We start from the raw sequence: 26,278 nt of genomic DNA on the forward strand, positions 1-26,278 counted from the left end.
CCCACCGAGATGGGCAGACCTTCCAGGAAGCCAGCGTTCCTGGAGCACTGGCGTTTCTGCAGGCGGTTGGTTTGTCCCTGAGGTGAAGGGGAGCCAGGCAGGTAAAAGTGCGGGGAGCCAGACAGGCTCACCCTTCCAGAGGCTGGCTGGGAGCTGCCTTCAGTCTCCGCAGGAGAGGTGGAGACGCGGAGCAGGCGGGCCCCGTGGCCACACAGGAAAGGACATTCTGAGACCAGCTGGCAGACCTGGCCTCCGGGGTGTGCCCCCCAGGACGAGGGCGCTATTCGGAGGCGGTTTCCCGGGCCCAGAGTGAGGGAGAGCACCTCAGCCGCAGGCTCTGGCGTCAGCTGGCTTTATTTGGTGCAGGGACGGCTGGGGGGTGTCGGGCTGGCCTTGCCTGTGCAGCCGAGGTTGGTGCCGCAGGGCGGGCCTGTGTTCGGTGCCTTCTCGCTTAGCGCCCAGCAGTCTGAAGGATTTCCAGGGCCAAGGAGGCCACCGCACTGTCGGCAGATGAACTGTGAGGAAAACAGAGTCAGGCTGAAGTGCCGTCTCACTCAAAGGGGCTGGTGTCTGATGGACCAGCTGCTTCCTAGGGCGGCCCCTCCGCCGTCTGGAGACGCAGAAACCGAGTTCCCAGTCTGCGGTGCGGACCCGTCAGCCCACAACCCCAGTGGGGCTCAGACCTGGCCCCACCCGCACCCCTAATCGAGGCCTGAGCTCCTGGCCCACCAGCTCTCGGCATCTGAACCCCCTGGGCCGGGTGCAGATGCTGAGCTGTAAGGCAAGTCAGACAGCAGCCAGACCTGCTCAGCCCGGCCCTCGTCCCGCAAGGGTCCCCGCCCAGCCCAAAGGCAGCCTCCTGCTCCCTGTGGCCGCTGGCGGGCCCATCAGTCACGAATCGGGTTTCTTCTTCTCATAGGTGAGGATGTGCAGTTAAGACCTTAAAGTGGAGACTGTTACCAGAGCAAACTGAGACGTATTTAAGCCTGTGCCCCAACAACTGTTAGCAAAGAAAAGAAGGACACACAGCAGTGTTCACCTTGAAGAATGAAATTAGCTCGCGGCACCCTCCTACTACACAGAAATAGAGCTGATGTCAAATAATCGGGTGGGGGCTGCATAAAGGGTGGGCCTCCGTGGGGCAGGGCAGGAGACGGGGCTGCGCAGCCGAAGTCCCGAGGGACTGCCCCGCCCGGGAAGGCCCAGTGACTGGCAAAGGGCGCGTCAGCCTGTGGCAGAGCCCATCGGAGCCGAGGACACCGCCACTCACTCCCTCTTGGTCAACATTAGAAAGCCCTTTCTTCAGCCACCTGAGCAAAGCCCGCACACGGCAACTTCGCAGCAGCAACCGCCCGCCTGCCTGGAGCTGCGGGTGCGGGTGCGGGTGCGGGAGAGGCCCCCGGCTCCAGGAGCCCTGAGCCTCGTTTTGGCATGTGGTCCAGATTGCGGTGCATCCTGAGGCTGCACTGGCCTGCGCCTGAAGGCTGGCTGAGGCCCTGCTAGGAGAGTCCCGCGGGCGGGCAGGCTGGGGAGGGCTCTCAGGAGCCGGCCACTCACCGCCGCCGCCCAGGGCTGTTTGCTCAGGGCTGGGGTCCCTGGGGGTGCCCGTGCATGCTCCTCACAAACCAGTCCACGGTGGCGCAGCCCGAGGCCCTGTCTGCACCTCACACCAGGCTGACGGTGAGGCGGGGCCTGCCACCAAGTCGGCCTGTCCTTCCCCTCACCCACAGGAACATGGCGGGGCGGGGAGCCCAGCGGGTGGTGTCCCCCTCCCCCACCCAATCCAGGATTAAGAACAAAAAGGATGAGGGGGCCCAGCCTCCACCACAGAGTCCCTCAGCAATCACAGGTATTTCTTCAAATTAACACCCATCTCAAAGCCCGGAAACACTCCATCGGACCCCGTGGTCCTGACCACCACCAGGGAGCGTGCAGCGGAGGCAGGTGTGCCTTCGAGGTGCGGCCTCCTGCCGGGGTGCGGGCGGACAGCAGCGGGGGCTCGGGGCTGTCAGCACGGGGGGGGGGGGGGTGTGGCCGGAGGGAGGAGGGGTCACTGCATTCACTGACCACCCGCCAAACCTCCCCACCACTTGCCAGGCTCGGTGCCCTGAGCCAGGGCCAGCTGGCGGGAAGCATGGAGGCCTGGGGACAACTTTTCTCTATCCCGTGTGTTTCCCGTTGTCACTTGGCACTGACATTGAAGTAAACAGTATAAGCTCTACCCCCACCGGCTGCCACCACCTCTCAAGTTCGGGGGTGCGGGGGGTGCGTGTCGTTGCGGAATGAACCCTCCCTGCAGCACTCACCCCACTGAGCATCCGCATGATGGTGGGGCTGGCGCTCCTGGGTGACAGGGCTGCCTGGTCTGCACTTCACTTCTAGAATGTTCTAGACACTGCACAGCTGGGGCCTGGGAGGCAGAGCTAAGCTCACACTCGGATTCTGGGAGTCACACACTCTGCTCTGTAGGTTCCGAGTTTTCCTTCTGGCCAAGCGGGGTGGCCTGGTGCTGCCGGGCAGGCTGGGCTGTCGGTTCTGACCCCAGCCCTTCCCTGACCTCCAGCCCCTCTGCCAGGTGGCGGTACTGTCGCCTGTGACCCGGGCTGGCATGGGGGTGCCTGTACACAGGCTGGGTACCGACTGCCTTTCTTATGGGGGTCATCACATCTCCCACCTGTTGTCCCCTCCCAACTGGTCACAGTCCACTCCTCTCCTCACCTCTGTCTCCGATAGATGGGATATTGGGGGGCTAAGATATTCTGATTTTTCTCCCTCTTCCTGTTGGCACCCCTCATTTGCACAGTGGGGGGACCCCCAGGGGATAGAGACACAGCGATGATGCTTCCCACGCCGGGAGGGATCCAGTGGCAAGGACCGGTCATTGCCACTGAGATCCCTCTGGAAGATGGGGGTCCCTGGTGTGTAGAGGGAACGGGGGCGCAGGAGGAGAGAAAAGAATGGGTCGGTGTTTGCTGAGCCCAGTAGAGTGCACTGGCCCTCCCGGGCCTACTCACCCGCCGGCCGGGGCCAGCCACTCCAGCGCCCGCAGGAGGCTGCCCGCACCCTTCAGGCTCTCCAGGTGCTTCTCGTTGGAGGTGACCTGCAAAGGCGGGAGGGGACAGTGGTTGGTGGGCCCATCCCTGACTCAGCCCCACCCCACAGGAGGCTGCTGACCCTGGGGACAGAGGCAGATGGTGGTGACCCCTGGGGGCGGGGATGTGCCCGGTCACGGGGGGTGCCTCATGTGGCACAGCTTTCGGAAGGCTCTGCAATCCCCTGCACGTTTGTCACTTACTCTTTCCCACAGCCTTGCCTTGCAGCTGAGGTGACGGGGGCTCAGGAAGGCACAGGGGCCTCCGTGGCAGGACCCAGGGAGCCGGAGCCGATCCCCGGCAGGAGGCTGGCACCAGGCTGGCCTCAGGTGACCCCCTGCTCACGTGTTCCTTCCACTTGACCTGGCAGCCCAGGCTGGACTGTCCCCGCCCAGTTCTAAGAAGAGGCTGAAATTTCTTAGCCACAGTGACAGGAAGGTCACGGGGTCATTACACTTCCAGGTGGACTCTGCGCCTTCGCCGCCCCGCTCCCCACAGGTGCCTCGCCCAGCTGCCGGCTCAGCTGCACGGGCCGTGCTTTCTGCGGGGATCTGCGTCTTCCAAGAGCTGCAGGGAAACGTGTCCTGAACGCACACCGACTGGGTGAGCTCAAGAGGCTGCTGTCTGGGAACGCGGCTGCGGTTCAGTGATGCCTGAGGTGAGCACAAGCTCACCCCGACGGGCTGGGCCCTTCAGTGAGGTTCCCCAAAACGTGCCTCATGCAGGTCCGCTGAGCTGCATCCACACCCACTGCCCTGACCAGCCCTCCCACGGGACTGTGTGCACGAAAATCACCCAGCAGCTTCCAAACAAACAATAAGATGACGTGTCCTTGCCAGGCTAGTCAGAAGGTGCAAACAGAAAAGACAGTGGCCATCACGCAATCAGAGGAAGGGACCAAAATAGCATCACGTGAAATGGACATAAATGTGGCCATCAACAAAGCCAAAAGCATTAATTGAAAATCATGTGATTTGGCCACTTAATGGAACTCTTACGGGCAACACCAACTGTTGTCCTGCATATAAAGACGAGTTAATTAGAAAATAAAAACTGTAAACAGTATCAGAGACTCCAGTTCTGGATGAGAGGGAAGAGACATGCTCCCCTGCTCTCCCTCCGGATGCAGCTATGCAACCTGCACAGAACACACGGCACAGCCACTGGAGAACAAGGAAAGGGAAGCAGCGGCAGGCAGACTGGGGGAGGACAGTGGCGCCGAAGCCCACGACGTGGTGGTGACGGTACCACTCCTCTCCCTCCAGGAAGCCCAGCAGGACTCAACAAATCCAAACCCCCGGAGTGAGCACTGAGGGCGAGGAGAGCGCCCCCGAAGAAGCCAGGCTTGGGGAAGGGAGAGGAAATCCCAAAAGCGCAGAGAAGAGGTGAAACTCTTCCCTTCCTTCTCCTCAGCTCTGTGGCCCCAGGCAGTCTGGGTGGCAATGACGACAGTGGGGGCGGCCACAGCGGCTGCGACAGGAGTCTGCAGCCAGAACTCTCTTCTGCGTCCTCCCAGTGTCTGGCCCAGATGTGACAACTGTGGAAGTAAGCGGCGTGTGGCCAGACAGAAAACGGAGACCCAGGGAACCAGGAAGCAGTGGGAAGATAATGGATCGGGAAGAGCTCGAGAAAGCAACCCATAAACTTGCTTATGAATTCCTAGGCTCGCCCTTAACGTGTGCTCGCATGGAACTGGTCCAGACAGCACACCCAAAACTCAGAGAACGGAGCTCACAAGCCTCTGCCCAGATCCCAGACAGACCCTTGGAGGACACACAAGAGAGATCCGAACAGCATTGCAAGTGCTTTGAATCTGACCTGACATTGAACTTTAATTCCAAGCTGCAGCCTGAACCTAACCAACATAATTCCTTACTAAAATAGAAGTGTCAATATTCTCTGTAGGGTTTCAACAAGACACAGTGCCTTACAATGTAATATTTAAAACAGGATAAAATCCAAAATGTGGGCATCCAAACAACCACAAAAGTCTCAACTCACATGAGACAAGAGAATACATAAGAAAATGACACAGATGTTGGAAGTATCTGACAAAGACTTTAAAGTGTTATAAAAATGCTAAAACAATAACACTTGAAATAAGTATTAAAATAGACTATAACACTCTTGAAACAAATATTAAAATGAACAGTATGAAAATATGTTCATTTTAATATTTTAAAATATGTTCATTTTAAACAGTATGAATAGAACAGTATGAAAACAGAATAAAGTATTAAAATAAAATAGATTGTAAAAATTAAAAAATATAAAGGAGAACCAAAAAATATATAATAACAAACAAATAAACAAGCCACACTAAATAGACTCATCAGCAGAATGGAAAGAGGCAGCAAACTTGAAGCCAGATCAACAGAAACAATCCAATCTGAGCAACAGAGGAAAAACTGCTGAAGACACAAAGGACAGAGCCTCAGGGACCTGTAGGACAATAACAAAAGGTTTGTGTCATTGGAGCTCTAGAACGAGAGAACAGCATAAATGGATGAAAAGGTATTTGAGGAAATCATAGCTAACACTAGTCCAAGTGTGATGAACGACATGAACCTACAGATTCAAGGAGCTGAGAAAATGTCCAACAAGATATCCAATGAATCCACACCCAAGTAGTTCATAATCAAACTTGAAGACAAAGAAGGTTGAAAGCATGCACGGAAAAAAATGATGCATTACTTAGAGGGGAACAATGATTTGAATTACTGTGGATTTCTCATCACACTGAGATCAGAAGAAAGTGACAAAACATTTTTAAAGTGCTAAAAGAAAAGAATTATCAAACTAGAATTTTATATCTAGCAAAAATATTATGGAATTAAAGTGAAATAAAGACATTCTCATATGAAGGAAAATGAATAGAGGCAGAATTGTTTTAAAAGAGTTGCTAAAATTTGTTCTACAGAGAGAAAGGAAATAATACCAGGAGGGAACCTGGAACATCAGAAATGAAGGAAGAGCAACAGAAAGGGTAAATATCCGAATAAACATAACAGAATATTCTCTTTCATGATGCTTGATGATAGAAAAGCAAAATATATAATATTGTCTGATGGGGTGCTGCTGTATATAGATATAATATTTTAAAAACCCTGAAGCATAAAGGGGGAAGGGTAAAGGAGCCTACAAAGTGCTAAGGTTTCTATATTACAATTAATGATTATAAGTAGACTGTGAAAAGTAAAGCATTTTATAATCCCAACTAGAGGCCTACTTATAATCACAGTCTACTTATAATCATTAATTGAATTGCATGCCCGGGTAGGGTCGCTAGCTGCTGCCGGCTGCCGGCCCAGGACCTCCCTCCCACCCGGCTGCCTGCCACCGCCAGCGGGGGCCTCCCTTCCAGCGGTTGGCCAGCCAGCCCTGCCCCCTGGTTGAACTCCCAGTTGAGGGGACCATTTGCACATTAGGCTTTTATTATATAGGATAGCAACCACTAAAAAAAAACCTTACACAGATATAGTAAAAAAATACATTAGGTAGTAAAAATATAATAGATTACAAAATGTAATACTAAAAATAGTTAAAGAGCTTTTTAAAAAGGCAAGAAAGCAAAAGAAAAATGGGGGGAAAACAGACATCAAATAAAAAGGTAGATTATACCCTAACATATCGAGAATAGCACTAAGTGTAAACAATCTAAATGCAGTAAATAAAAGAGATTTTTTGAGTGATTAAAATATTACCCAAGTACTAGTATATACTATCTACAAATATCTTAATTTGTATATAGTATGATAGGTAAAAGGATGAAAAAGATATGCTATGCAAATATGAATCAAAAGAAAACTATATTACAATAAGGCGAAGTAGACTTCACAACAAAGAAAATTAGGGATATATAACATTTTGATAAAAGGATTCTGTTAACAAGAAGCTATAACAATAAATGTGTATGTATCTAACAATGGAAATTAAAAATGCACAGAGCAAAAACAGGAAAAACAGACAAGTCCACAATTATAGTTAGAAACTTAAAAATTACTCTCCTAGTAATAGACAGCATGAGTAGACAAAAAATCAGCAGGATGTAGAAGGGCTGAACAACACTATCAACGAACTGGATCTCACTGACATTGTACAGCACTAAACCCATCAATGGCAAAACATACATTTCCCCCCAAGAATCCAGGAATATTCACCAACATGTACAATATTATGGGCCATAAAACAAATGTTAATTTAAGAGAAGTGAAATCATATGAATTACCTTTTCTGGCCATAATCAATTAAATAGAAATCAATAACAAAGATAACAGAAATATCTCCAATCACTTGGAAACTAAATAACACACTCCTAACAATCCTAGGATCAAAGAGGACATCCCAAGGAAAATTAGAAAATATTCTTAACTGAAATTAAATGACTATATAATATATCAAAATATATGGGATACAGCTAAAGCAGTGCTTAAGGGGAAATTCATAGTACTAAGTACTTATATTAAAAAAGGTCTCAAATCAATAATCGAAGCTTTTGTGTTAAGAAACTAGAAAAAAAAAAGAGCAAGACAAACACAAAGTCAAAGAGGGAAGGAAAACAAGAGCAGAAATCAAGAGTAATGTGATAAATGTAGGCCCAAATATATTAATATCTACATTCAATGTAGACTTAACAAATATATCCTATATAATAAAAGGCTAATATGCAAATTGACCGAATGGCAGAATGGCCGGTCTCTATGACGTGCACTGACCACCAGGGGGCACATGCTCAATGCCGGAGCTGCCCCCTGGTGTCAGTGGGCTCCCACAGGGGGAGTGCCGCTCAGCCAGAAGCCGGGCTCATGGCTGGCGAGTGCAGCGGTGGTGGTGGGAGCCTCTCCCACCTCCACGGCAGTCGGACATCCCCCGAGGGCTCAGGCCAGGCTGAGGGGACCCCCCACCCCGCGAGTGCACGGATTTCGTGCACTGGGCCTCTAGTATCTGATAAAGGACTTTTATCCAGAACTTATAAGGAACTCTTAAAATTCAACGAGAATAACCAAATTTTAAAAATAGGCAGAAAATCTGAATAGACACTTCCCCAAAGAGATATATAGGTGGCAAATGAGCCCTTGAATAGATACTCAATATCACTGACCATCAGGGAAACACAAGTTAAAACTGCGGTGCGATTCAACCTATTCGAAAGGCTAACGCTCATACGCTGACGGTGACAGACGCTGGCAGGACAACAGAGAGTCCCCTTCCTGCTGGTGGGAGTGCAGAGTAGCAGCGCTTTGGAAGACGGCTTGGCAAGTCCTCATAAAATGAAGCACAACCTCATCCTACAACCCAGCAAGTATACTCTTGGGTACCCGCCCGCGTGAGCTGAAAACTGATGTCCACGTAAAAAGCTGCATGCAGAAGTCTTCCGCAGCTTACTCCCCGGTCACTGGAGAACGGAAGGACCAAGATGTCCTTGGCCAGGAAACGGAAAACCAGCGAGGAAAGCACACGTGTGTTACTTGGTTCATGCGTCTGATTTGACCTTTAGAGTGAGATGTGAATAAAGATAAATCTGGGTGATTCTGAAAAGACAGGAGTTTCCATTTGCCCTGCTAAATTATTTTGTCCTGCGGCACCAGCTTTCTGAAATTAGTCGTTTGCAATCTTCAGATTTCGAGTGGCTTTGAACTGGATGATCCTTAGGCGTGAATTTCTCCTTTCTCCCCGAGTTTGGCCACGAAGCGTATTCATGAAGATGGACACCACCCTTCCTTCGGAAGCACCGCTGCACCCACCACACAGTCTGGCCTTCAGTCTTCATTTTTTCTCTCTTTTTTTTAAATATATTTTATTGAGAGGGATAGAGAGCTAGAAACATCGATGAGAGAGAAACATCCATCAGCTGCCTCCTGCACACCTCCCACTGGGGATGTGCCCGCAACCAAGGTACGTTCCCTTGACCGGAATCGAACCTGGGACCCTTCAGTCCGCAGGCCGACACTCTATCCACTGAGCCAAACCGGTTTCGGCTGGCCTTCAACCTTCTATTTAAACTTGCTTAAAAGCCAAATGGCAGGTCTGCTGCCAAGTCACCCCTCCTCCTTCTCCTTCGAGCTGCGTGAGCAGAGAGTGCGGGCCGCACACCGAGACCAGGGTCCCCTGGCCGTCGGCACGAGGGTGCTCCCTGCGGGACTGCGCTCCTGGCTAAGCGGCCTGGGCACCCTCTCCCGGCTGAGGCTCTCAGTCACCAAAGGGCAAGTGGTGACCTTCAGGCGTAAAGGACGCGGGGGGACGGGCGGAGGGGCAAACACGCACCGCTTCTGGGTTACTGTTTGCACTGCTAGCAGCCCCTTCATCCCCACCAGCCAGCAAACTCGGTGTTATTCTGCAGGAAGGCACCGGTGTAGCAGAGCTTCCCGGGGCTCGAACGCGTCCACTGGGGGCTGTTTCATTATTTTAAAACCTTCAGGTGGCAGGTGTCTGTCTCCTGCCAGCCGTCCTGCCGGCCTCACATTCCTCTGCTTCATGCCGAACCCTGCCAGCCGAACGGGGAGCGCCAGCCGTCATCTGGTGCTGCTGCCGAGACGCCTGCCCGGAGCTGCCCGGTGAGACCCGGCCGAAGGGAACGGGTCCCTCCAAAGGCGCGGCTCCCCCGCTGCCGGGACCGTCCACAGCCCGCCTTCTCGGGAAAACCACGGAGACGCTGGAGCTGGACCAGCTGGGAGGCTGGGCCCGCCCCTCTGTGTCCCTGACGACACGCAGAAAAGCTGCCCGTGTATTTGGGGTAAATATGTCGCTTTCTTCGGCCTTCCGCGTGGCGACCTGTCAGTCGGCACTCAGGCATCACTACGTGTAACCGAAACTCTGCAAGTGCCCGTAAATTTATTATCCCTCACTTCCCTCCGGCTCACGGCCTACAGGTGGTGGCTTTGCACCTGCCTGTGGGGACAGGCGGGGCTGATGCTTCTGGACTGCGGCTTCCCAAGTGCAAACCAACCGCAGGCGTGTCCCATGTCCCCTCTGCCGTGTGCAGCCGAGGCTGCAGGGACAGCGGGGACAGCGGCTTGTCCGGGACACAGCAGCCGCTGAGCGACAGAGCCAGGCCTGGAAAGCGTGTACGTCAGAGGCACTGCCAGTCCACCATCGTGGTCCGTGACGGATCCGCTCCGGATGGGAGGCGCAGCATCAGCCTCCACCAGGGCGCCGGGCGAGCTTCTCCGTGGAGAAATGTCTGGGGGGGGGGGGGAGTGCGGAGCGGGTGGCTGCGCCCGAGTCAGGTGTGGGCAGGCTGTGGGGCCTCGTTCGTGGGCATGTCTGATGGAGGTCCAGATCGCAGCGGTCCCGAGTGCGAGTGGCTGAGGAAGCTACGTTAACCCCGGTTTTCCAATCGCGAGCCCCCTGCACAGGCCCAGGCCGCACCAAGAGACGAGGAAGGAAATCGGGGTCCCCGGGCGCCACAGCAGGGCAGCCCAGGGGCCTGTTGGCACCGACACGAACTTCACGGGGGAGAGTTATTCTAATTCCATGGGCTTCAGATCTCAGGAATACAGGTAAAAACAGGCAGGTAACTATGACAACTACTTCAGAGAGTTTAAATCCCAAAACAAACCTACCCACCCAGCCCCTTTACTCTGTGCTCTTAACAGACACTCCGCCTTCTCTCCAGCTGAGGTTCCTATGTTACTTCAAAGCCACGCTACCCACTGCGAATCGAGACATGCTACCCCCTGCCAGGGACGCCGGGCTGGGACCTGGCAGCCCCCCGCCCCTCTCTACCTGCTGCTGCTCATTCTGGCCCCTCCAGAAACTTCTCCAGCTGCCATCAGATCAGAGCGAGGCTGGGACAGCACAGCCCAGATGCTCAGCACGTCTCCTGGACGCCGAGCGACCCTCCCGCACAGCCCTCGGCTGCCTCGCGGGGTCTGTGCCTCCCCTGGGTCCCGCGGAGACCCTCAACAAACCCAGTGAGGCCTGTCGGACGGGGCGGGCAGCGGAGACTGCGGTGCAAGAAACCGAGAGGTCCCCCAGGCGTTCCTGTCTGGGTCGCTGATCCCCAGGGAGTGACGGGGCTCCCGGGGGAACTTACTCTGGGCATCTCAGGGGAAGAGGTGGGGTCTTGCCGACAAGACAGGCCCCGTCACAAAGCCTGGCTCCCCTAGATCTGGCCCCGACCCCCGTGAACAGGTCTGGGGGGGACCTGAACGGTACCGGGCTAAGGAGCATCGTCTTGGTGAGCAGGTGGCCCGCGTGGCGCCCAGCTCAGTAAGCCGCTGTGAGACCTGGCGGCACTGGGCCCCGGGGAGCAGTGGCACCGGATGCAGGGGCTCCTCAGGTTGAAGGGGGCTGCTCAGGAGGGAGAAAATGATGTGCAGAGGGAGAGCCTGGGGGTGTCTGGCTGGGGAAGGCGGGCGGCGCCCCCTGCAGGTAAGGAGGAGGCTGCCGTTCTGCCCGGGAGCCAGCGCCCGCTTCTGGGAGCCCAGGTCCCCAGGGAACGGCTCGGCCTGCAGTTTCCCGCAGCCGCCTCCAGTGCCGGGTAAAGTGGGGAGCACTCACTTCCGGACTTGGAACAGCGGCGAGCAGAGCAGGGTGATGGTGAGCAATCCCGAACGCTCGGATGGCAGAGGCGAGCCTTTAATGAGAACTTTTCCTCTTTCACGTGACCTCTCCCTCCTCCTGGGGTCTGCATGCTCCTCCACGTGGCCAGACGGACACCTCCCTCCTCCCCACCCACCTCCAGCCTGCGCCTGTGGCCCCTGCTCTCCCGAGGCCCTGGGCGGGAGCCACTGAGCAGTGGCGTGTTTTTCTTTCCCACCCCATGTAAGACATGATTATTTCCCAGAAGAAAATTATCCACATCTCCCTTCTTCATGTTGGGCCAGCCAATTCCCTCAGCTCTCTGTGGGGCAGTAAAAATCCCCTTCTTGCTTAGAAACTGTTCATAATTACATTGGTTTCTGGCCATTAAGTCCAGTAAGTTTCACATGTTGAAGACAAGACTGCTGGTTTGGGAAATCTCTAGGCCTGACCCAACCACCTACCACGGCCAGGACGCAGCTTTATTGGCAGAGAATTAGGGTCGCGGCCCTCGGCGGCTACGGGACCACACGGAGGCTGGCCGAGCTCGGGGAGACCCAGGCCCGGCCACGGCGTTTCCCCAGGACCCGCCCAGGCGCTGAGAACGGACCATGGATCGCATCCCGAGGCGGCGGCCTGGGTGCCGGCCCCGACGCGCTGGAATCACTTCCTCACGAGGAAGCTGTTCGGTGGCACCAAGCACGCGTGACAGTGAGCGTGAGGAGGCGGGCCCAGGGCGGGAGGGCGGTGAGCAAACCTGAGCCACAGGCCCCTCGCCGAGCTCAGGAACAGTCTGCGTTCACACTGCGGCGTGTCTGTGATGAGGGATCACTCAATGTGGTGTGTGTGCGTGTGCATGTGCGTGTGTCCATGTGGACACACACGGGTGTGCATGCGTATGTGTGTGTGATGGCGGGGCTTTGATATGAGTGGCTTAACAGTGCCGGTTTCCAGCCCTTTCCTGGGACTACCTATTGTGGGGGAAGGGGGTGCGTGGAGCGATTTCATTCAACGAGGCTAGACAAGTCCTCACGCCACCAAATGAGGCCACACGCCCACCGAGCCACGCTGCCGGGGCCCAGGCATGTGAATAAGGACGACAGGGAACGCTCACAACACGGTTCAGTAAGAAACACGCACGATAAAAACACGGGACGTGAGCACAGGCACGTCCTAAGTCCGAGGCCTCTGGTGGGAGAAGGAAAATCACACCCCGACCTGCTCCTGAGGCCCTCGGTGCAGCGAGGGGCGGGCGGAAAACGGGTCCCACTCATTCCGAGGTGAGCGCCCCCGAGCAGCCCTGTCCGCACCGTCCAGGGGCCCACGGACAGCAGCCGGTGTGACCCCTGCCATGTGCCGGGCCCTGCTTAGATTCAGGGGTCAAGTCAGGGCCTCCACCGTGAGACACACGCCTCCCGGGGCTCAGGGGCAGGCGCCTCAGGGGCTCCCCACCAGCTGAGCAGCCTCCGCGCACGTGGCAGGGCCAGCGGCAGCAGAGCGGACTCTGAGCTAAGCGTCTGTCACCGCCGCTGCCTGGCGTGTCCTCCCTTCACCGGGCACTGCTGGGACCCAGTGAAGCACGAGGGGCGGCGGACGTCCCCACTGATCCAACTGGGAGGAAGTGACACGGGAAGGAAAGGAAAGCATGTTTGTCCCCACGGTGAGAGCCGTCAGGCACCACTGAGCGAGAGCCAGGCCGATGGACGGACTGCTGGACAGCTGGCTGCACGCTCCCTGTGGCTGTGACTTCAGTGGAGGGGCTTGATCAGACACGGAGACGCCACGGGAGCCTGTTAACAACGGTCGTGTGAGGAAGCGAGCAGCTCCTCGGAGAGACGCCGCCCGCCCTCCCCGGGCCGCACCACGGAGGAGGGAGGGGATCCTGAAGTCCCTGGACTTTCACCCATTGTGCACAGTGGGCACTGACGGGCGCTGTGTGTGTGTGTTGCGGGGGGGGGGGGGGGCGGGGGGGGGTGGGGGGATGGAAGGATGGGGTTGGGAGACTCCCAGGAGAAGTTAGCTGACCCAACATCCCACTCTGGGCCGAGTCTGACGGACCACAGCGACGAGCAGAACTGGGCTCACGGGAAAGCGCGTCCTGGACGCGTGTCCGATTGGCCGGGGATAAAACACTGACTGAGGCAGGCCTCAGAGGCTCCCAGGCACCATCAGAGAGCCGGGCAGCCCTCTATGCAAGGTTCCGACCTCCATGGCCCTGCCCGCGTCCTCGTGGGATCCAGGAGGAGAGGGACAGGAGGGGAAGAGTGGCCAGTGCGGGTGACAGGCTTGGGGCCCGGCCTTAGGAAGCTGTGGCCCCCACGTGGCCGTCACTCTAACAGGGATGCAGGGCTTTGGTCCCAGGGACTCCCTAGTGGGCGAGTCTGGAGCACGGCTGTCCACGGCCCACGTTCACCACCACCGAGGCAAGCCCTTACCGTGCGTGACACGCCCGCCTCCTGAATCAGCAGTTTCCGGCCTGGCCGGTGGGCAGGCCTCGTGCTGGCCCTGGGCGAGCACTGAGGGCCTCCCGCACGCACCGATCAGGGCTCCGCTCACCCCGTGGAGGCCGCCGGCAGATGTCCGCGGCCCTCCCCACGCAGGGTCCCGGGCACTGCCTGCCTCCTGGACGCTCAGCTCGGCCTCCTCAACTCCAGGAAGAACCTCCTGGCCTCCATCACAGCTCGCCCTCCACCTGCGTGGCCTGCAAACTCTCAAGGCAGTGAGCTGAGCCACCCGCAGCTTCACCTCCCTCTGCGCGGCCTCGCGGGACCGTCTCCCACAGCCTGCAGGCCAGGGCCCCGGAAACCACCGCCACACACAGCATTGTTATGTGTTTCGCGGGGAGGGCACACCGGCGCCTCCTGCTCCATCCTGCCTGCGGTGGAGTCCCTGCGTAGTCCCCTGTAATGTTACGAGTCCAGAGCTTATCTGGCCGTCCCGGGGTTGTTGGAAACTGGGGTGCCCTACGTTTGCGTCTCTGTGCGCACGCACTCAGTGGTGCATCCTGAGGTGGCACAGCAGGCGGACGGCCAGCACGACACCGCAGCTCAGTCACAGTGGTAACAGTTTTCTTCAAAAAGCACAGGTTATTATCTAAAAAAAAAAAAAAAAAAAAAAAAGCCGGGGGACTGACTCAGGGATTTAAAGATGGGTGGCAACCCCGGGATCTTAAATCTTACTCATGTTTTGGCACAGATGTAGCCAAATTAATTACAGGCCTTGGCCTAGAATACACGACTGTAACTAGAGTGAACCAGAACGAAGTGCTGGTGGACCTGACTCACGGCAGCCACGCCGAGTTCTGAGCCCTCGGCAGGCAGGCAGCCGGTCACGTCCCACGGGGCTGGGCTCCATCTGTTGGGAGTCCTCGGCGTCTGTAGCTCGAGGCCTCGCGTGGCCAGGGCTCCTCTCTGTGTGGCAGCAGAGGGGAGAGGGGGAGGGGGAGGGGAAGGCCTCCACACAGCCTCCCAGCTCCGAGACCAGGATGCATGCTCCGTCCACTGGGGACGCGGAGCTGCCATGCCCGGCACGGTCCACCCCTCTGGCTCCGAGGCCCCCGTGTCAATGGGATGGAGAGCGACCGGGTCATCGCTGGAAAGTCAGAGGGAAACCTGCACGGCGGGGGCGGGGCGGGGGGTGGGAGGGAAGGAGCAGCTTTCCTATCACTTCCTACAGGGCCTGTGGGCAGGGACAGGAGCAGCAGAGCTGCTGACGTGTGTTCTGTGTAGTCGCTGCTTGGGCTTCGGGTCATCAGGCCCGTGACCCACTGGGAAGTCGCCTCTTCCTCCCCTGCCAGGCTCTGACCAAGTTGCCGGTTGCGAAGAACAACGCAACAGCACTGCGCTAGGGGCTGCAATTAAGCGGGGGTCTGGGCTTTGCTTTTGAAAGTATCTGTCTTATTGACCTTATGTTTAGGTGATGTGGAAGCAAACCTCTAAGTACAGAGGAACAACAGCGGATCAAAAGAGCAAACTTAAAAAGGTGCCTCCGCGATCAAAGCCTCCTGCTCATCTTTCCACGGGGTGTCTCGCAGAGGGAGAAAACATCTTTTTAAAAATATTCTTTTCAAGGAAAGATTAGAATCCGGCTTTGAGAGAATGGCCACAGGGCGGGGAGATACAGGGCGGGGAGGCAGCGGCCGCGGCCACGGCAGGCAAACCTTGTGGCTACGCGTCGGGACAAGTTGGTGCCTCCGTCAGATGTTTGGCCGCGCATGAGAGAACAGCCCAGCTGCTGGCAAACGTGCGCAGACTCTCTCCCACCACCTGCAGGGTCCAGGGCCAGGTGACCCCACCCCGGGAAGCTGTGGCTCTGCCACGCCCGCCCACCAAGACGCACCAGCTGCTGCCGCCATCGGCCCAGGAGAGCAGGTGGTAGTGAGCTGTCCTCCCTGGACGTGGGCTTGGCCACAGCTGCATTAGGGAAGGGACATCGATGCAGAAAAAATCAGCCGGTTTCCCAGCCCCGTTTCAGGACCCCACAGACCACGGGACAGAGGGGACGCGACGGCAGTACACCCTCCCCCGGCTGAGGGGAGAAGTCTTGGGGGGTCCGTCTCGGTACGACCGCTGGAACGACAGTCCAAGGAAGCAGCTCGCGGAAGGAGGCGGGCGACTCGAGGAGGAGCGAGCAGAGCCTGGGGCCCCTGGACCTCTGGACCCTCTTGTGTGAGACGGAATGCACTTCCTGCTTAACCCACTTGGACTCGGAGAGTCTGCGACTGGCTCACATCGTCAGTAGCTAACACACGGCCCGAAGAATGCTTTGAGGGACCTTAACGTATTGTCCCAACACAGCTTCAGCCGAAAGCTTGCCGAACCCACCGTGCCCAGCCCGGAGGCTATATTTACTCGGAGAAGAAACCCTCCTCCCAGGAATCCTGTGAATGGCCAGTGTCCAGACTCGTCCTGGAATGTGATGGCCAAAGACGACAAATATCTGAGTCCCACTTTGTTCGGTTCACAGCAGAGCAGGCCCGCCCTGCCTGCCGGGGACCCGCAGCCCGAGCACACTGTGGGTGTGGAGGGGGCTCCGTGTCAGAGCTGGGGTGTGGGGGGGGGGGCCCTCCTCAGGTGTCGCCCTTTTTCCATTAGAGCTGCGCCTCCCACACATTAAAGACGTCTGGTTATTTAACACATTTACAGTGTTCTGTTGTTGCTGATGTTATGGCGATTACAAACCACACACTGAAAATGTTCCCATTGCCAGCACACGCCATCACCGGAGGGCGCCGGCCCTGTGAAATCGGGGCTGCTACCGAGCGCCCTGCTGCAGGTGCCGGAGGGGGAGGTCGCTGCATTCAAATGACCGGAATAATCGATGGGACCCCAAGGCAACTCTGTCCTCCGAATTCTTAATTACATCTTACCGCTGTCTGGGCCAGTATGTGCTGGCAATAATAATAAATACTGCCACACAGCTCCCCCTGAAATGTAACATGAGTGAAAACAGCCACGAAATGCAAGGCGAGCTGAACGGGCTCTGGGGGCCTGAACACACACATTTTATGCCGACAAAAGGTCAAGGCCGGGGCGGGCTTTCACAGGAGGAGCCTGGGCGCCTGGGGGTCCCAGAGAACCAGCTGAGGGGGGCCGCCGGTCCCCAGAGACAGGGCAGGGAACCCCGGGGGCGTGCCGCCCCACCTCTCCTCACTGCTCAGGGCATCCCGGCAGGTCTGCAGGGCAGACGCCAAGGAAGCGGCAAGGCTGAGCAGCAGGCGCCAGGCCCCGGCCTCCCCTTCTCCACGCGTGCGACCGTGTTGGGCACAAAATCGGGTGAGGTCTCTGCTATTATAGATGGCGGCACCCGAGGAAGACAGCTGAGTTACTAAAGCTTCACCACGTACCAAGCACTTGGTGTGCTACCTCCCTTAACCGCACAGCAGCTGGACGCACAGCAGCTGGACGCACAGCAGCTGGACGCACAGCAGCTGGCGACCTGAATACCCTCCACTGAGCAGCTGGGGAGACGGAGACGGAGGTTACGTGGCTTCCAGCTGGAAAGAGGAGGACGGGGGGAGAGCCTCTGCTCCCTCTCCTCAGGTTACATCTGCATCCCTTCTAGGCTCCTGTCACCTCCACTGCCTCCACTCCTCAGCGAGCCCTTCTGGCTTCGCGGACCCGAGAACCACCGGCCTGGCCTGCAGCTGCCCGGGATGCACGAGTCCAGTTAAGACCCACAAAGACCAGCGGCGGCTCCCGGCCGCGGTCGCTGACGTGGCGTCACGCGCCATGAAGGTGGCCGGTGTTGAGTCAGTAAGGTTGGGGGGATGGGCCAAGGCCGCGATATGTAACTGGTACCTGGAGGTCTCTGAGGAATTCGGGGGGGAGGTCCTATGTCCTGTGATCCTCTGCTCAGAGGAGTGGTTTGTAAACCCAGTGAATACACTATTTTTGTGACACTTTTTTACTGTGAACCATTACAGCCCACACGTTTTCCACATTGCTAATCTGTATTTATTATAATAATTCCTAGTGACCATAAAATATTCCACGGAAGGAGGCTAATATAATTTGCCTAATCGTGCCCATGTGGATGGACTTCTGGATTACTCATAAGAATAAGTAGTTTTACGCATACACCATGTCTCATGTTTCAGCCCATTTCTTTGGGATGAGCTGCAGGGCCAGGATGACCGAGTCAAGGCTCTTAGCTGTAAGGTGGCTCCTGAAACAGGCCTGCAGGTGCCTCGCCCAAGGGCCCGGCCAGGTTTCACCACCACCAGCAGAGCCCGAGCACCAGTTCCATCACACACCTGCCAACACAAGATTTATTTTTAGGAGGTACAGACCGAGTAGGTGAAAAACGGGAAAATAAGGCTTTGGTTACATTTCTTTGACTGGGTGGAAGCCTGGGGCACCCGTGGAGCTGTCTGATTTATGCCCACTGGGTCACCCAGGCTGGCATAACGCTGTGAAAATGCAGGGAACTAAGGAAGAGGTAAATGTTACCCAGTATTTATTTCTGGAACATTCACGGCAGCTCTAAGTGGTAAAAGCGAACGGGTATTTGCTCTTCTAAAACAATTTTTAGATGGGAAACCTTTATTTCTACAGAGAAAGCATTTGATGATAGGTAACTTTCCTCAAAATATGTGTTTATAATGGGCATTACTTAACACAATCATGTTGAAGGGATAGCAATAAATTGATAACAAATAAATTCTACAGGATTTGCAGGAAGATTTCACTGATTTCTGTAGGAAAGTTGTTCTGAGGTTGAAGAACACTTCCCAATTAATACGAAGGCACCCGGGAGCAGCTTAATCAAGGCCTCGCGATGCCCGCACAGCCACACCCAGGCAGAGGCCCGTCCATGTCCACAGCACACACGGGGGTCCCAGCATGCATTGATCTTTGCGTGCATTGTGTTATAAACACATCCTGGCCCATGGTCAAAGCGAGTGCATACCCAGTCTGCCAAGGCAAATCCCATCACACCACCATGTTCATTTTTAAAGTATCTAATATTTGCTAGGTGTTTTACCACGTGCCTGATACTTTTCTAAACACTTTATATCATCGTGTCACGTGACCATCCTAGGACCTACAGAAAACAGGCATTGCTACTGTGTCCAATGAATAGATCTGGAAACTGAGGTCAGAGAGGTTAAACAGCTCCCCCCCAGCTCACCCAACGAATAGTGGTGGAGCTGGAGTTACAGTTACTGCCTGAAGACCCCAAGCTTTTATCTATTGATTCCACAGTGGTTTCTTCACGTATACAGACACAAAACTATCGTACGTACAGCAACCATTTCGTTGTGGGCATTCAACTCCGGGCCATGAGTCTTCTGAAGAGGTCATAACCCAGGGGAAAGTCCTGTGTGAACCCTGCCATGTGAACCCCGAGGGGTCACTCTTACTACCCTAATGACGATGATGAAGGTGACAACACAAGTCAATGGTCCAGATGACAACACCTATTCTAACCAAGAAGAGCAGTGGAGTAGTAGTAGTTAGGTCCCCCATTTCCGTGGGACTCCAGGAAGCATCCGGTAACCTTGGCCAATCCCACAACCAGGCTGGGCACCAAGATCCACTTTTGCCCACCACCGTGCTGGACAGGACTCCTCCATTTTGAATACGCTCCTGCCCACCACCGTGCTGGACAGGACTCCTCCATTTTGAATACGCTCCTGCCCACCACCGTGCTGGACAGGACTCCTCCATTTTGAATACGCTCCTGCCCATCACCGTGCTGGACAGGACTCCTCCATTTTGAATACGCTCCTGAACTCCCTCCGAGAGCCCCGACCTTTAAAGAAGCCGCGCAGGCTGCTCTGGAACGAGTTTTAAGGTTCGGCGATTTAATGCAAGTATATCTTACTGTCTCTTTTTTTAAGGCTGGAAACTGTCCAAGGTCTTTCTGGCTCTAACTTTTACCCTTCGTCGTTTCCTCCCCAGATCCCGCGTTTCCATTCCTGCTCCAGGGGCTCCTTTAGAAGGACAGGAGGGGTGTTAGTCAGGGTAGTAATGGGCTCTGCAGAGCCTTTCCCAGTCCCCAGTGCCCTTTAGCAGCTCAGCATTCCCGGGAGAAGAGCTCGGGGCATAAAATATTCAACACGCTGCCAAGCAAGCTGGCAGACAGCCGCCTGCTCCCCCACCCCAGTGACCCCCACTCCAGCGAGGCAGCCCCAGAGGCTGGACTGGGGTTGAGGTACACTTCCCTGCAGTCCCTGTCTGGACTGATGTAAATGGTGTTTCGTCAAGTGATGCACCGGCCACGACTGGCCCCTCCCTGAGATCGGACCTCTCAAAGCACCAGCTCAGGCCACCTGCGTCCGAATCACCTGGACCTGCATGCAGAGCAGGTGCCAGCGCCCCTCCCCGGACTCCATGGACCAGAACCCTCGGCAGGGACCAAGGATCTGCACGTCCACAAAGCTCCCACGGACAGGAAAGTCTGAGAACCGATGGTTAAAAAAACAAAAACACGGATGCTTACTTCTAGCCAAACAATCCAAAGCTCAGCACTCCTGCTTGCTAGACTGCATCGCAAACAAGAGTTTTGCTTCACTCAAATGAAAAAGAAACAGAAGTAAATGCGCACCCAAGATTTACAGGATGACATTGCCAAAACTAAGGTGAGAAGGACACACTGCAGGCAGGAGTCTTTATGACTGCATCAGGGAAAGACTTCTCCATCAAGGCTCCCACGGTGCTGACCAAAGGCAAACAGTTGCTCTTTTTATGGTCAATAAAGGACATCATAGGCAAAGTTAACAAACATGACAGGCGTGGAGGCAGTATTTGCCATCTTTAGATCTACTAGTACAGTGGTCGGCAAACTCAGTCAACAGAGCCAAATATCAACAGTACAACGATTGAAATTTCCTTTGAGAGCCAAATTTTTAAAACTTAAACTTCTTCTAACGCCACTTCTTCAAAACAGACTCGCCCAGGCCGTGGGATTTTGTGGAAGAGCCACACTCAAGGGGCCAAAGAGCCGCATGTGGCTCGCGAGCCGCAGTTTGCCGACCACGGTTCTAGTACATATAAATATCTGGATATAAATCTATGCTATACCTGCAACTCAACCAGAGAAAGCCACGGACAGAGGAATGGGAAAAGGATATGAACAGAACGTCCACAGAAGCACTTGTTTGCAGGGAAAGGCAAATTAAAGTTGCAGTGATGCACTACTTTACACGGATCACAATGGATATAAGGGGTGAGCTGAAGGGCTGATGCTTCGATTCCTGGTCAGGGCACATGCCCAGGCTGCCGGCTCAATCCCTGGCGGGGGGCGTATAGGAGGAACCCTATCAATGTCTTTCACATGTCTCTCTCCTCTCCTCTTCTCTTCTCTTCTCTTCTCTTCTCTTCTCTTCTCTTCTCTTCTTCTCTCTCTCTCTCTCTCTCTCTCTCTCTCTCTCTCTCCTACTCCTCCCTCCCTACAGTCTCTCTAAAAAAAAAAAAAAACAATGGAAAAAACGTCCTTGAGTGAGAATTAAAAAAAAAAGTATAGTGTTAGGTGGAGAAAAGTTTAAAAAAAGAACAAGATCAATAGCACAAAATCATTGGTGTAAATTAAAACCAGACACCTACATATATAAAAGAGCTCTGTGTATGAGTGGATATTGAAGGAGAGAAAAAATAAATAAATCCTGACCCTAGCTGAAAAACAGCCCCAAAATCAGAGGGCCTGGGCACCTAACTAAAGAGATAAACTTTCAATTCAGCTCCAAGACAAAGAGGGGAAGACGTGGGCTAATTAGCACTTGCATGTGCTTTGACTAAACACCTCATGGCCTCGGCACTCCTGTTCCACAGAACGTCAAGTCTGCACCAGCTGGCCAGGACCTGGCATCCGGGAGCCTGCAGCCAGGCGCTCAGCCATGCCCGCTGCCCCTCGGGCAGGCTGGCTGCAAAGACACCCGCACGTCTGCTGAGACGAACCCCCACCCTGCCCCTCACTCTCCAGAGCACTGGCGGGGGGAGTAAAAGGCAGGCCCAGGGTAGGGGGTTGCAATAAGGGCAGTGTTTACCGAGTCAACACAAAGGAACAAGCTAACTAAGCTGCAGTCAAGACCACCAAGGAACAGAGAGACTTTATGACAAAAACAATAGAAAAATGGGATGAAAGTGGTTTGGAATGTTCTCCTCTCCTGTGGGAGTGCAGGTGAGCTACCTCCCTGGGTGCATGAATGGGGAAGGCGACACAGCCTGCGCCCGGTCATCTCGCGCTGTTTCGGGCCCCGCAGCATTTCGGTGATGGTGCTTTGAGGGGCGAAGACCCAGGGTCACTGCGGGACGAGCCAGCAGAAGCCGGGCAGCCTGAGCTCTGGGTTCTGAGGCTGCGGTTACTCCCACGGGGGCCTGCCTGTCGATTCAGCCAGAAGATTCTGAGAATCTCTGGTGTGCCCCGCCCGCCTGTGCTAGGGACGCAGGGGGACACAAAGACGACGAGGCGTGGCCACCCGTGGGGAGGAGACATCCTGCCTACCGTCCCACCGTCAGGAATCAATGCTCTGCAATAGAAAGCTAACCTGAGTGAGGGGGGCTGAGACATCTGCTGCATTTATGAGATCCGTGAACAAATCCAGGGCACTCCCTGAGTGCCTATGTGTGCACAGGGGGATACAAAGGCATGCAATAGAAGACCCTGCCTTCATTTGGCAGGGAGCATTTACTAAGAACTCAAGAATCGGAGAAAACAGGGCAGTACCGTGAGGTTCAGAGCATACAGGCCAGTTAGGGGAGCGGCCACTCGGCGTGCGGCCGGCCGAGGGCTGGCGCTGTGGAGAGAGAGGCGGGCAGCGGGTGCGGAAGGAAGGCTTGGACAAGTGGGGAGAACAATGTGGGGGCTGTATAAGCAAAGGCAAAGGCTTGAGGTGAAGGCACCCTCTGCCTGGGCCTCCATGTGCCCGAGTTTCCTCTCCATTTCATCAACGGCCACCTGAGGGCACGTCCTCCTTCGCCCGCACGCCCTCACCTGGGAGAGCCTCCTTGGTTTTCTCGTTTTCCAACCGGCGTCTCCAGACAAACTGCGTTTCCCTCCCGAGTGGAGGAAGCGTTGCACTGAGACATGAGGTTAGAAAAGCATTAGCCCCGCGAGAGTGAAAACACAGGGTCGTCCTTGCCCAGGAGGAACTACCAGCCCGATGAGCTGCTCCTCGCCAGCAGGGAGAGGGGAAGGACCAGGAGGGCCCGGCACGGTGGTGACATGCAGGGCCCTCGTCTCTTCACAGCGCAGCCCGCACTTTTCCGATGGTGTGCATGACAGGCTGTTGTCAAGGGACAGCTTGACACTGCATGCGCGGTCCCTGGTGGCTGCAAGGTGAGGTCATGGCCACAGTCTCCCCAAAACGCACAAGGTAAAGCTCTTTTCACAAAGTGAGTGTCAGTTTGGTCGCTGAGATCAGTGAGCATGTCTGAAAGAAGCCCCGGAGGGCGGAGTCCTGGGAGCCGGAAGCGTTCAGATGAGCTGCAGGTGGACTCGAGACAAAAACACTTTCCCCCCAAAATATTTATATTTGAATCATTCATTGCTTTCTTAGAAGACTTAAACTCCAATGAAATATTAAAAAATCAGACTTCATGTTATAAGGTAAAGCAGATACTTTCAATGTAAATACCATTCGGTAAATTCTAGAATTTTCACGGTCTTGGTTGAAAAAAATTTTTTTAAATTTATTATATTTTTTGATTGATTGTTATTGAGAGAGGAAGGGAGAGGGAGAGAAACATCAATGTGAGAGCAAAACATAGGTCAGCTGCCTCCTGCACACCCCTTACCAGGGGCTGACACCACAACCCGGGCATTAACCCGGGCCCTGACCGGGAATCAAACCAGACACTTTCGGTGCACGGGGCGATGCCCAACCAGCTGGGCCACTCCGGCCAGGACAGAAAATGGTTTTGAGACACTGAAATGGCATGTGAGAAGTTCCTACCACTAAAGCAGGTGTAGTAGTTAATGAAAGAATGGATTTTATTCTATATATAAAATATAGATAGATATAAATATATATATATATATATACACACACATATAAAAATACATTTGAATATATATACAGGGTGGGCAAAGTAGGTTTCCAGTTCTGAGCATGCAAAACATAGCTTATTCTTGTATTATTTACTAGTTATTGCATTATTTTCCATATGAACAACTGTAAACCTACTTTTGCCCACCCCTGCACATACGTGTGTATGTATATATGTAGTAAAATAAAACCAGGCCTTTGTCATGCCCAAGTAAAAATCACTGTGCACAGTGGCCCCCACACCTGCCCGCCCAGGCTGGGATTCTGTGCTCGGCACACCCGGGCTCCCTCAGAGCTGACCGCTCTGCCCTCCTCCGCAGCAGCCAATCCAGCATTCTGCTCACAGAAGCACCATCACCCTCACAAATCAATACGGACAACGCTTCAAATTCGATTCTTAAATACAAGTTTGCAGCTAATTCAGGCAAGAATTTCATTATGAACGGAGGGACCATTTAGAATCTGTGATGGAAACGCCTGCCTCCTACAATTCCCAATTGTCTTCAACTAAATTATCCTACATTTGTGGGAAATGTAATCATCTTAAGTTTAGGAAAGTTACATTTACATGCTTGGACATGCCCGAGAATTCGAGTAGTAGCATTAACAGTGTATGCTGCCTCCTCTGTCCACGGAGTAAGAAACATGTATGTATTAGGTCAATGGCAGACTTAAGGCAAAGGAAGCCACAGCCAACAGGGGACAAGGGTGAGGACTCTGGAGTGGAAGAAAGCTCACGGGAAATCCGTATTTGGTGGTCATGAGTCAAGGCTGCTTTATCCAAGTTGTGAGCTGTTTTTAGTAAGTTTCTTTTCTCTCCGTAAGTCACTTCATCCTGATTGGTGTGGACAGACCCGTTTTACCATGTCAAGGTCATTTAGGAATGGTTCACTCCGACAGTGACTGATGCTCTGGGACAGTGGTCGGCAAACTCACTAGTCCACAGAGCCAAATATCAACAGTACAACGATTGACATTTCTTTTGAGAGCCAAATGTTTTAAACTTAAACTTCTTCTAACGCCACTTCTTAAAAATAGACTCGCCCAGGCCGTGGTATTTTGTGGAAGAGCCACACTCAAGGGGCCAAAGAGCCGCACGTGGCTCGCGAGCCGCAGCTTGCCAACCACAGAAGCACTTGGCCAGACCAGCCATCAGAGGGACCACCATCCGGAAGCAGACCCCCGACGCCGCCCAGAGCAGGGCCGTCAGAACACGGCACATGCCTTACGCGGGGCTCCGGACTGCACGCCGTCTCCCCGCAGCTAGCTGAGGAATAACCACCAAGAACAGGTCAGTCTGGACGACGCTGCATCCGCGAGCCCACCTTCGGATAAGACTTTTAGTGAGGCCCGGAACTTTGGCTTTAGGGTGATTTTATTGTTTCCTTTTTTTGGTGAAATGAGAAAAAAAAAGAAGTTTGGAAATAAAGCCCTGGCTCTGGGGAGGGGAAGGGAAAGGAGAGGCTGGTCCCTCCTCCGTTTACCCTCACACCCTGGGCACTCGGTGGGAGACGCGCTGGACAAAGTCTGTGAGACACTGACACCAGGAGCAAATGACACCAATTCCCTGGCCTGTTCAATTTACCGCATTGTAAGAGTGCACTTAAAAATATTTTTATTGATTTCAGACAGGAAGGGAGAGGGAGAAAGAGATAGAAACACCAATGATGAGCTGTCTCCTGCACGCCCCACGCTGGGGATCGAGCCCCCAAACTGGGCATGAGCCCTGACCAGGAATCAAACTGTGACCTCCGGGTTCATAGGCTGACGTTCAACCACTGAGCCACGCCGGTTGGGCTAATAGTACAGCTTTTAATCACGCCAATGGCCACTCTCCGTTGCTTTTCCTTTGCGTATTTTTCTCACTTGTCTACAGTCTCCACTTCCTCTTACGTCCATTGGTCCTTCCCTGCACTGGATCCCTGGCCACCTGCCTTCCCTGTCATTCCTGGAACCCACACCCAGGGAGGCTGCTTCGGGGTCCCCAGTTATTACCATAATGAACACCTTCTCTCCAGCAGGCCGTGGTCACCTCCCAGGTGCGGCGATCGTGGAAATAAGACATCCGTGTGTGTAGATGTGTGTAGTCATTTCTTAACCACCACACACCTGAGAGGTGCCAGAGGAGGCCTGCCTTTCAAACCCACCCGAGGACGCAGCGATGCTAATTAGG

At 54.4% G+C, this 26,278-nt stretch overlaps 1 protein-coding gene across 3 annotated transcripts in view; it reads right to left on the minus strand.

The window, feature by feature from the left end:
• Positions 1-336: 336 nt before the first annotated feature.
• ULK4 (unc-51 like kinase 4) overlaps positions 337-26,278 on the minus strand; it is a 250,082-nt gene continuing 224,140 nt past the window's right edge. For all 3 annotated transcript variants that reach the window (XM_054729835.1, XM_054729834.1, XM_054729836.1), the window contains 2 exons: positions 3,015-3,100; positions 337-515 (listed from right to left, as the gene is read on the minus strand). In XM_054729835.1, coding sequence (XP_054585810.1) covers positions 452-515; positions 3,015-3,100 — 150 coding nt within the window. In that variant the 3' untranslated portion in view covers positions 337-451. The remainder of the gene's footprint in view (positions 516-3,014; positions 3,101-26,278) is intronic.

Source organism: Eptesicus fuscus, chromosome 18 (assembly GCF_027574615.1).
Source record: "Eptesicus fuscus isolate TK198812 chromosome 18, DD_ASM_mEF_20220401, whole genome shotgun sequence".
NCBI lineage: Eukaryota > Metazoa > Chordata > Mammalia > Chiroptera > Vespertilionidae > Eptesicus > Eptesicus fuscus.